This window comes from Hemitrygon akajei, chromosome 16 (genome assembly GCF_048418815.1).
Source record: "Hemitrygon akajei chromosome 16, sHemAka1.3, whole genome shotgun sequence".
NCBI classification, from domain to species: domain Eukaryota; kingdom Metazoa; phylum Chordata; class Chondrichthyes; order Myliobatiformes; family Dasyatidae; genus Hemitrygon; species Hemitrygon akajei.
Window position 1 is genome coordinate 4,532,984 of NC_133139.1, and position 11,996 is coordinate 4,544,979.

Genomic DNA, 11,996 nt, shown 5'->3' on the forward strand with positions numbered 1-11,996 from the left:
GACAGAAGAGGGCATGTCCTGGGTGATGCCGTCTTTTTGAGTATTCACGTTTTGAAGGTGTCCAAGGGGCTGGGAAGGCTAGTGCCCATGATCTGTCCAGCTGAATTTACATCTTTCTGCAGCTTTTTCCGATCCTGTGCCGTGCCCCCGCCCCCCGCCCCCCGCCCCCAAGTCCAGACGGTGATGCAGCCAGTGAGAATGCTCACAGTACATCTGTAGAGATTTGTGAGTGTCTTTGGTGACATACCAAGTCTCCTCAGACTCCTAATGAAATAGAGCCACTGTCGTGCCTTCTTTGTAATTGCATCGATATGTCGTACGCAGGACAGAGACGTCAGAGACGTTGACACCCAGGAACTTGAAACTGCTCTCTACTATGTAAACCCTTCTATGAAAAATAAATTTCTCCAGAGGAGCTGTTGGAATCAGATACAAACACCATGTTTAAGAGGCAACCTATCTTTTAGAATTGATTTTTAAAGTCTCTTACTTGTTTTTAAAGCTCTTAACGATCTGGGTCCTGAGTACATCACAGAATCATTTTCATTTTAGAATCCTGTTTGGCCTCTCAGGTCTCCTGCGGTCCTCTTAAATTTAAACAAAAGATGATTGGCAGGTCAGTTTTTTTCTGAACTACACCCCTAAACTATAGAATTCTAAACATGTCAAACAGCAGCTCAAAACCTATTTATTGAACCTCGCTTCTAACATCTTTTTGTCTTTTATTTTCATGTTTATTTTTATTTTATCTTCATATTTGTACTTTTATCCCATTGTAAAGCACTTCAATAATAACCTTACTTACATAAGGATCAAGTCCTAATGCGGGCAATTAGAATGAGCAAATGGGCAAAGGCGTCAGCATTGATGTGATGGGCCGAATGCGCGTTCCAACGCCATTGCTCTTCCCTGTTCATCACTCCCTCAGTCCACTAACTTCAATGCGCACATCTCCACCACCTTTCCTGTCACAGGCGAAACGAATCCTATCCAACCTGAGGGAAGATTAAGAGGAGGAGAGGAAAGTTCTTTCTCTCAGCTTGGAAAGAATTCCGATCATTGTGCCGGTCGGTGGAAACGGAGACTGAGGGGGATTTTTAAAGGAATTTTATAGGTAATGCGTTGTCTCTTTAACTCTATCTGGCCCTGCCGTGGGCGCACGTGTATCTCGCTGTGCGGGCGATAAATCCCCGTCCCGCGGGAGCTCCATATTGGCGAAATGACTGTGCGGGGGAATGGCCGGCCTGGTGAGGACGAGGTATGGTAGAGTTGATGAGCCTACATCGTCCAAATCACCTTCTTCCCCGCTGATCTCTGCTGTTTGTGTTTAGGGAGAATGTGTTGGGGATTCCCCGCCGCCCACTCTGTGGAGCCGGTTGTCCGGAGTGTTCGCGCCGCTGAGGTACCTGGTATGTGAGTGACCCCCAATTTCGGAGTCTCCTCTACGCTCAACCACCACGTGTTCTCACTTTCCAAAGCCAGTTCACTTTTCTCGACTGAACGCTGTCTCGTAGTTTCGAAGTACATATGAGCCAACGTTTCTTATGTAGTGCAGTTGTATTAAACATTAGTTTTGCACGTCTTGAGCTCCTCCCGCAAAAACCGCTGGGTACCTGATGTCTGCTGTTGGGATGTTAGCTTCACCCCCGCCACCCAGGACATGCTCCCTTCTCACTGCTGCCATCAGGGGGGTACAGGAGCTCTAGGACTCATACCACCAGGTTTAGGAGCAATTATTACCCCTCAACCATCAGGCTCTTGAACCAGAAGTGATAACTTCACCCACCCCATCACTGAACTATTCCCACAATCTATGGAATCACTTTCAAGGGCTGTTCATCTCATGTTCTTGATACTAATTGTTTATTTTGTTTGTATTTGCAGTATATCTTTTGCACATGAGTTTTTTATTTTATTTACTGTGAATGTCTAAGAAAATGAATCTTTGGGTTATATATGGTGACATGTATGTACATTGATGATAAATTTACTTTGAAATTTGAGATCCCTCAGTTCATCTGCATTCCTTCTCCACTGTCTTTGGAATCCTGCTTTGGAAGTGCATGGCCTTGCTTTCTCATGTAAAGTCACATGAAGGTGTCATTAGAGACCCCACCATCTGAGCTGTGCACTCTTCTTGCTGCTGCCATCAGGACGGAAGTACAGGAGCTTCGGGTCCCACGCCACCAGGTTCAGGAACAGTTACTACCCCTCAATGATCAGGCTTTTGAACCAAAGGGGATAAGTTTGCTCAACTTCACCCACGTACACTGAACCGTTCTCACAACCTGTGGACTCACTTTCAATGGCTCTTCATCTCATGCTCTGTTTATTTGTGATTATAATTATTTTTCTTGTTGTTTTTATTGCCTGTTTCTCTGATTTTTTTTTCTGTGAATGTCTACAAGAAAATCTTGTGAGTCATGGTGAAATATGTACTTTAATAATTTTCTTTGAACCCGGAAACTAGAGGATCTGTTAAAATGTAGGAACAAGGGAATTGGACTAAAGTTACTAAATGGAAAAGAGTATCTGACAGAAAATCCAAATGCTTGGGTGGGAGGAAGGTTCAAACTCAAAGTTCTGCAGATGCTGGAAATCCAGAGCAACACAAAATGCTGGAGGAACTCGACAGGTCAGGCAGCATCTATGGAGAGGTGTAAACAGTCAATGTTTTGGACCGAGACCCTTCATTAGGACTGGAAGAGGGGGCAGAAGCCAGAATGTCACAAACTCTCATTGGGTCAGACGGTGTCTCTGGGGAGATGAACTCGAGTCTACTTTTCATGTTGAAGATGATCAGAACTGTTGACTTTTCACTGACACTGCCTGACCTATAATAGGTGGGTGAGGGAGAAGTGATAAAGAACAGAAAAATCCAGCACAGTATAGGCCCTTCGGCCCACAGTGTTGTGCTGACCCTTAACTTACTCCTAGGTTAATCTAACCTTTCCCTCGCACATAACCCTTCATTTCTTTTACCCATGTCCTTATCTATGAAACTCTTAAATGCTCCTAAGGTATTTGCCTCTACCAGCACCCCTAGTAACACATTCCATCTACTTCTGTTCTTCAAGTTTTAAAAAAAAAACTGCCTCGGGCATTCACTCCTCACCTCCTCCTTCACCCCCAGCTAAACTTTCCTCCAATCACCAATAAAAGTATGGGTTATGGGGAAAGGGATTGCTTGGAATCCAGATGATAATTTCTTTTTCTGATACCAGAAGAATAGACCATAAGATAGGTCATTTGGCCCATTGAGTCTGCTGTGCTATTTCATCACAACTGATCCAATTTTCCTTTGGCCTTATTCTCCTGCCTTTTCCCCATAACCTTCAACACCTTCCTAATCAAGAATCTGTCAACCTCTCCCTTAAATATACCTAGTGATGTGGCCCCCACAGCTGCCTGTGGCAACAAATTCCATAAATTCACCACTCTAGCTAAAGAAATTCCTCCTCATCTCTGTTCCAAATGGATGGTCCTCTATTTTGAGGCTGACTAGAGTGGACAGAAAATGTGAAGGGAGTGTACTGTGTGGCAGACAGGACAGGCTGTGAAGGGAGTGTACTGTGTGAGGCAGACAGGACAGGCTGTGAAGGGAGTGTACTGTGTGAGGCAGACAGGACAGGCTGTGAAGGGAGTGTACTGTGTGTAGCAGACAGGACAGGCTGTGAAGGGAGTGTACTGTGTGTAGCAGACAGGACAGGCTGTGAAGGGAGTGTACTGTGTGTAGCAGACAGGACAGGCTGTGAAGGGAGTGTACTGTGTGTAGCAGACAGGACAGGCTGTGAAGGGAGTGTACTGTGTGTAGCAGACAGGACAGGTTGTGAAGGGAGTGTACTGTGTGTAGCAGACAGGACAGGTTGTGAAGGGAGTGTACTGTGTGTAGCAGACAGGACAGGGTGTGAAGGGAGTGTACTGTGTGTAGCAGACAGGACAGGCTGACTTGTTAAACAGGAAATATGAAACGAGTTGCCCTATAACTGGTGCTGGTGCATTATCATTTGCAATACCTGTCCTTTGCCAACCACACTTTACAAAGTAAAACCCCTCAGTCATTGCCGTCCTAGGAAATGGTGCTAGCTGTCCAGCATTTGTCTCATTTCCACCTCTAAGCTATTGGTGAAATTTACTCCTAGGAGCTTGAAGTCCTCAACCTCATACCATTGGTGTAGACAGAAACATCTGCACTGCCATCCAAAACCCCTGGTTTCTGAAGCCAATGACCAACTTTTGTTTTACTGACATTGAATGAAAGGTGGTTGTCATGACACCATGTCAGTTGTGCTCTCGATCTCCTTAAATTCCAGCTCATCGTTTGAGATGTGACCCACTATGATGTCATCTGCAAACTTGTAGATTATATTGGAGCAGAATTTAGCCATTCAATCAGGGAATGGAGTGGGGGGTTTGATGGTGTAACCTTGGAGCAAAGACAGTGTTTAACATAACTGTGGTGATGGTGTCGCTGCACATCTTTCCTGACTGGTCTGTGGGTTTGGAAATTGAGGGTCTTGTTGAAAGGCAGGCATTTCCAGGGTCCAGAGCTCTGATGCTTTCTTGGAATTGTAATACTGAAGGTAGAGCTATAGTCAATAAACAAATCTGATATAGGTGTCTATACTGTCCAGGCTGGTCCAGAGATGAGTGCAGGACCAGGGAGGTGGTATCTGCCATAGTCCTGTTTCAGCAGTAGACAAATTGCAGTGGGTCAAGGTTGCCTGCACAAGCTGTGGAGCAGGATCAGAGTTTTATGTTTTTGAATAACTTAGATATAACTGAGGTTCCTGCTTGTGTAAAACTTGTTTCCTAGTGTGGAGTGATTCGGAGGTTGTTGAGGGGGACCACCTCCACTCCAGCTGTGGAAGAAGTGAGGACCGATGACTCATTTCTGTTCCCGGAAAGACGCTGGTGCACAGTCAGGAAACGCCTAAGCCTACTGGCTCGGTTGCTGTTTGCGGTTGTTCCCAGCAGAATACAAGGAAGACTTGGCTTTCCTGTGGCAAGAGACCTGGGCCAAGGTGACATTTCAGATGGTGAGTGCATCTATTTATCTCAGATTTGGAGGGCTTGGGGCACTGGGCATTATAGCACAAAGCAGGCCCTTTGACCAATGTTGTGCCAACAGTTTAACCTACAAAGTTGAATCTCGCCCCTCTTTCCTCTCGTAGCCCTCCAGTTTTACTACCATCCATTTGCCTACCTAAGAGCTCAGGTGCCCATAATGCATCTCCCTCTGCCAGACACCCTGATAGGGTGTCCCATGCACCCATCAGTGTAAAGAATACATCTCCTGGTATCTATACACATTGCAGCATACTGTATAGATACTTTCCTTAAACTATTCTAATCAAGCATTGATCTACAGTTGGACTGTTGTGATTTTGTATTATAATATTTGCCTTTGAGGAGATGGAGTAATTTTTCTCTTTCCAGGTTCACTAGAATTTTAAAAAGATTTATTTATTTAGAGATACAGAATGGGCCAGGACTTTCTGGTCCAATGAACTGTACTGCCTAGCAACCCACAAATTTAACCCTTGCCTAATCATGGGACAGTTTACAATGAGCTACTAACCTTCTGATCGTATGTCATTGGACTGTGGGAGGAAACAGAAGGACCCAAAGGAAACCAACAGGGAGAACGCACGAACTCCTTGTAGAATTGAACTGAGTACTAGCACCTCGCTAACTGCTACACTGTTGATTTAGTATAGATGTAGATCATTAATAACTTTTAAAATTCAGCTTGAGACCGTTTGGTTCAGTAGTGTGAAATTACAGGTGCATTAATGAAGTAATTACAAAAAATGTGATAATGCTAGAAATATGAAACACTTGTATAAAATATTCCCAGAATTTTATTTGTACTTGTGTCACTTGTAGCTGTGGCGGGGAGGGCCTTAAATGGAGGGCTCTGTGGAAGGGAAAGGTTAAATCTTCGAGTAAGTTAGAAGATGGGCACAATATTGAGGGCTGACAGGTGTAGACTGTGCTCTAGTGTTCTAGAAAACAATAAGTGAAACAAACCCTTTCACATTTAAATAGACTTCTAGAGAATTAGAAATATAATATCTTAAATATGGATTGGTCCTTCAAGATGATGAGGAATATCATGATACTCTATGCTGATTCGTAAGACATGGGCGATCATGGTCTTACCATGACTATGATTGGCCTTGGCAAATATTTCTGCAGAAGTGGTTTGCCATTGCCTTCTGGGCAGTGTCTTTACCAGATGGGTGACCCCAGCCATTATCATACTCTTCAGAGATTGTCTGCCTGGCATCAGCGGTCGCATAACCAGGACTTGTGAAAAGCATCAGCTGTTCATGCGGCCATCCACTGCCTGTGCCCATGGCTTCATGTGATTGTGACTGGGCGGGGGCACTAAGCAGGTGCTACACCTTGCCCAAGGGTGACTGCAGACTGGTGGAGGGAAGGAGCACCTCACACCACCTCTTGAGATGCCTCTACCCCACCACCCAGTGATGCCTTTTTCATTTTTCCACGTTTTGTGGTACAAATAACTTTAATGTAGGAACCAGATTTTCACAGAAGAAAAAGGTGCTTTAGAATTGTAGAATGAATGTTTTTTTGGATTTGGCAGTATCCAAAGCCTTTTTCATATGGGCAGGTGATTTTTTTTTTTTTTAAAAATATCATAATGAATCCAGGGTGGGGGGAAGTGATGTGAGCCGCTGTCTGATTCTTTGTAAAGTCTACTTCAATGAAATTGGTGAACTTGGTTTGTTATTTGGTTGAGTCCTTAAAGACATCTTGCTACTTGGTGAGAAGACTTAACAGTTGACCTAATTTATTAAATTAGTATTTAATAGTTGGCAGGAAAATGTAATGTCTGTGTGATTTTCCTCATCTACATTACATAGGAGGAAGACTTGGGTTCACCAGTTTCAGAAACAGCTATTGCCCTCAGCTATCAGGCTGTTGAACCAGAGGGTATACCTTCAACTTGCCCATCATTAAACTGTTCCCAGAGCCTATGGACTTATCATCTCATGTTCTCTATTTCTTACTACACTATTATTATTTTGCTTGTTTTCTTTATTATATTTGCACATCTTGTCTATTTTTGCACGTTTGTGTTTTTCTTGTGTGCGGCTTTTTCTTTAATTTTATTATTTCTTTGTATTTACTGTGAAAACCCACAAGAAAATGAATCCCAGGGTTATATGTGATGACATTTTAGTTTAATAAATTTGCTTTGAGCTTTGGGTATATTAAGCTTATCGCATTTCAAGTAAGTATTGAAAGTCTGTGAATGCATATTAATTTAACAGTGACACTTTTACTACGTGAGAAGATTAAATTCTAGCTGATGCCTCTTCTCTCAGCAGCTCCCATGTTGTGCAATTTACTGCAGTGATCCTTGTTTCCATATCCAGCTGAAATTGGAAAAGGGTAGCTTTCCTTGGCTGACAAATGCTGATTGGGTTTTCTCCCTTGAGGGAATGGGGGCTAGGTTGAACATTCTCTAGAGTACAATTCTCATTGTACAATTATTTTCACTTAAGCCTGAATCCTTAAGTGCCCTCTATTAAAAAGGGTGTGCTTGTATGAATATTAATACAGTAATTGTAAACTGTATAGCTCATATTTCCTAATTTCATAATTGGTTTCAGAAATCAGAAGATCACCAAATAAACCACATGGCAAGGGGAGCAAAAGAAAGCAAGATGACTTGGCTGAAGAAGAACTTTGCTGGATGGAGTCTCTCTCAGATGCTGAGGTAGTTGCCGAACCTACTTGCGAGGTATGAATAAGGGGAAACTTTTTCCACAGAGGGTCACGAGTATGGAGCGAGCTGCCAGCACAAGTGGTGCATGCGAGCTCAATTTCAATGCTTTTAGAGAAGTTTGGATAGGCACATGGGTGATAAGGCTATGGTCTGGGTGTATGTCAATGGGCATAAGCAGTTTAAATGGTTTGGCACAGACTAGATGGGCCAAAAGGCCTGTTTCCATGCTGTACTTCTGTGATCCTCAACTGTTATCAGACATGGGTGTAATATCACTGGCATGTCATAATAAAAAAAATGTTTTGTGGCAGCAGTGCATTAACTATAAACATCATAAACTATAAATTGCAATAAGAAATGTGCTATTGTGAATTGAGTAATGCAAAGAGGTATGTTCATTGTCCATTTGGAAATTTGATGGCAGTGTCTGGGGTCTGCCAGTTTTGATGGTTGACCTATCGCCACAATAGGTCAACTGCAGACACAATCTCAGTGGCTGTCCACACAGCTTTAGACCACCTGGACAACAGACACCTATGTCAGGATGCTGTTCATGGACTATAGCTCAGCATTTAATATCGTAATTCCCACAATCGTGACTGAGAAGTTGCAGAGCCTGGGCCTCTGTACCTCCCTCTGCAATTGGATCCTCGACTTCCTAACCAGAAGACCACAATCTGTGGATTGGTGATGACATATCTTCCTCGCTGACGATCAACACTGGTGCACCTCAGGGGTGTGTGCTTAGCCCACTGCTCTACTCTCTATATACACATGACTGTGTGGCTAGGCATAGCTCAAATACCATCTATAAATTTGCTGATGGTACAACCATTAGTAGAATCTCAGGTGGTGACGAGAGGGCGTACAGGAGTGAGATATGTCAACTAGTGGAGTGGTGCCGCAGCAACAACCTGGCACTCAATGTCAGTAAGATGAAAGAGCTGGTTGTGAACTTCAGGAAGGGTAAGATGAAGGAACACATACCAACAATCCTCATTGGGATCAGAAGTGGAGAGAGTGAGCAGTTTCAAGTTCCTGGGTGTCAAGATCTCTGAGGCTCTAACCTGGTCCCAACATATCGATGCAGTTATAAAGAGGACAAGACAGCAGCTATACTTGGGAGTTTGAAGAGATTTAGCATGTCAACAAATACACTCAAACCTCTATAGTTGTACCATGGAGAGCATTCTGACAGGCTGCATCACTGTCTGGTATGGAGGGGCTACCGCGCAGGACTGAGAGAAGATGCAGAAGGTTGTAAATCTAGTCAGCTCCACCTTGGGCACTAGCCTACAAAGTACCCAGGACATCTTCAGGGAGCGGTGTCTCAGAAACCCAGTGTCCGTTATTAAGGACCTCCAGCACCCAGGGCATGCCCCTTTCTCACTGTTACCATCAGGGAGGAGGTACAGAAGCCTGAAGGCACAAATTCAGTGATTCAGGAACAGCTTCTTCCCCTCTGCCATCCGATTCCTAAATGGACATTGAATCTTTAATATTAATGTTTGTTTTTTGCATGTTTTAATCTATTCAATATACATATGCCATAATTGATTTACTTATTATTTTTGTTTTTATTTTTTCTCTGCTAGATTATGTATTGCATTGAACTGTTGCTAATTTAACAAATTTCATGTCACATGCTGGTGATAAGCCGGATTTTGATTTTTACAGTGATGTTGTTTACTGAAGTACCTGTGGACGTGACTGGGTTTCAGCTGTAATTGTCCTCAATGGGAATATTTGCTGATTCCCAATGGACCAGCACGCAATGAGTTGGCACTCATTGACACAATATTTGAAGCTCTTTATGGTCAGTGCAATAAGAATCAGTGCTAAATGCACAGACAGGCACTGCAGCCCATCTCCATGCTGAACTCTTCCTCTGCCTGGTCCCATTGACTTGCATCATTTTCCTCCTATCCACTTATCTATCCAAACTTCTCAATGTTGCATTTGAGTCCAGAACTGCCACTTCCACTCTCAACATCCACTGAGTGAAGAAATCCCCCTTGGACATTTCACCCTTAACTGATATCTGGTTCTCTCACCCAGCCTCGGTGGACAAAAACAGCTTGCATTTACCCTCCCTATACTGAGGGGTATACCTCAAACAATTCTCCCCTCATTCTTGTGTGCCAATTCCATAGAGCACCAAACTTTGTTTTATTTCTCCTGGCAATTATTTAATTTCTTGATGGTTCTCGTTATTGAGATGCCAAGTGAGATGCAGTGCGATGTGCAATAGAAGCAAAAGATGCTGGGATTCTGTAATTCACTCGGCTCGCCAAGCATTTTTATTGCTTTTTTAATCCCTCCTGTTTCTTCCATTCTCCCCTCAAGCTCCACCCTATAGTGCAGCAGCTAGCATAATGCTATGACAGCGCCAGTGACCCAGGTTCAGTTCCCACAGTTGTCTGTAAGTCCTCCCCATGACCCCATGGGTTTCCTCTGGGTGCTCCAGTCTCCTACTTTCCAAAGGTGTATCAGTTAGCCGGCTGATTGATTTAACCTAGCCTAATTGCAGCACCAATGGTTTGCTGGGCAGTGTGGGGTCATTGGGCTGTAAGGCCCTGTGCTGTCTCTCTAACTTCTAAATAAGTGATTGGGTGGTCTGGACTCATTAGGTTGGAAGGGCCTGTTACTGGGCTGTATCTCCGAGAAATCTTTCCCAATAGACAGAATCTCCAGAATTCAAAGGTTAGAAATGGAAGCTGCTGTTTAGGTAAATAAACATTGTAACCCAGCTTAATCCTACCAGATCTGTGCTGTTAAGAAAATAAAGATTGGCTTTATCACAGGTACATTAAATTATACAGTGAAATGTCCAATTCGCATCAATGACCACCACAGTTCGAGGATTTGCTGGGGGCAGCCCACAAGTGTCATCACACTTCCAGTGGCATTATAGCAAGCCCACAATTTACTAACACTCATCTGCATGTCTTTGGAATGTGGGAGAAGGCCAGAGGGACAACTCTTGGTCATGTGTCAACATAGTTTGTGAAGTACCATGGTGCCTGAACTTGATGGTTTTATTCCCCACAGTCATGGGGAGAATGTACAAACTCCGTGGTGTCAGGAACAGAATCCTGAATTTCAATCACTAAAGCATTTATGCTACTGTACTGTCCAATGAGACAGGAGATCAGGTACCATAACCAGAGTCAACAAACTCCGTAGGTCAGGCAGATGTGTGGAAAATGCTAACAAAGTATAACATTTTAAACTGAGCTGTGCTGCCCATGACTCTGGGACCTAACTTTTTCTATCTACATTTCTTGCTCAATCCAATCAATTTTTACCTACTAATTGGCCTTCTGTACCTTTTGTAGCATTGAATGAAATATTCTCAGTGACATGTACTGTTTTGGAATCGGCACTTCTGCAAAATAATAAAAATAGTGAAAAGGAGAATTTTGTTTTGCCCAGTTGTGAAGGCAATGTCACTGTTACTGCATGTTTCTGTTTCTGGAACAGAAATCTGTCGCAAATCCACAAGGAAATGTTTTTACTTATTGACTGCAAAATTTCTCCCATGATCTTCATAATAAATTTACTTTAACTTTAAGTGAAAGGGTTCACTTGGGCATAGAGGGAGTTAAATACAGATGTTGCAGCACAGGTTTGAATGGGTTGGGCACCTAACCCATCCCCTGCACATCTTGTATGCTGGTGGTTGTGGTTGCTGCCTTAAGGAGAAGGAGAGAAACCAAAATCTGACGTCCCAGAAGATTGCCACTTCCTGCAAATAGGATTGAGATCAAATTGTTTATAAAACATTAAATACCAAAACTTATTTCACAAAGTTCCAATGTGTTTCCTTTGAGAAATGTACTTTTGCTTTCATAAACTGTTTCCTTTGTTTGCAGGAACTGAAGTGATTGTTGCCAAGAATGAAGTTCATACATTGAAGCAATTGGACTTTTTGTGCAATTCAGTTCAGTATCAGCCTTTAATAAAATTCATTCCATTACTGAGTCATCTGGTGTCTAGTTGGAAGCTTGGAGATGTGCATATTTGAACTTGTCTGCCCTACCTGCCTGTTCTGATCTCCGAGATGTCTGACCCTCATCTGGAGTTCTAATTTGGAGAAACAGGTCGTTCTGGTCCAACAAACTGCACCGCCCAGCACCCTGCCTCTAATCCTAGCCTAATCCCAGAACAATTTACTATTTATGTACTGCCTGGTATGTCTTTGAATCCGAGGAACTGGGTGTGTTCATGGGGT

At 43.2% G+C, this 11,996-nt stretch overlaps 1 protein-coding gene across 2 annotated transcripts; it reads left to right on the forward strand.

Annotated features, from left to right (window-relative positions):
• The first annotated feature begins 1,126 nt into the window (after positions 1-1,126).
• org (oogenesis-related gene) lies at positions 1,127-11,744 on the forward strand. Of its 2 annotated transcripts, none has more exons than XM_073069489.1 (5): positions 1,127-1,247; positions 1,332-1,409; positions 4,817-5,039; positions 7,647-7,777; positions 11,638-11,744. In XM_073069489.1, the coding sequence occupies exons 1-5, from the start codon at positions 1,236-1,238 to the stop codon at positions 11,647-11,649; spliced, it is 456 nt and encodes a 151-aa protein (XP_072925590.1). In that variant the 5' UTR covers positions 1,127-1,235; the 3' UTR covers positions 11,650-11,744. The 2 variants fall into 2 exon arrangements, with proteins under 2 accessions (XP_072925590.1, XP_072925589.1); XM_073069488.1 differs by having other exon boundaries at positions 1,203-1,258.
• Positions 11,745-11,996: the final 252 nt, after the last annotated feature.

Bases quoted from the DNA above. Each gene is read 5' to 3' on its own strand.
- org (XM_073069488.1), top strand. From the start codon at position 1,220: ATGACTGTGCGGGGGAATGGCCGGCCTGGTGAGGACGAG. The intron at 1,259-1,331 runs GTATGGTAGAGT...GTTTGTGTTTAG, and splicing joins GCCGGCCTGGTGAGGACGAG to GGAGAATGTGTTGGGGATTC. The intron at 5,040-7,646 runs GTGAGTGCATCT...AATTGGTTTCAG, and splicing joins CCAAGGTGACATTTCAGATG to AAATCAGAAGATCACCAAAT.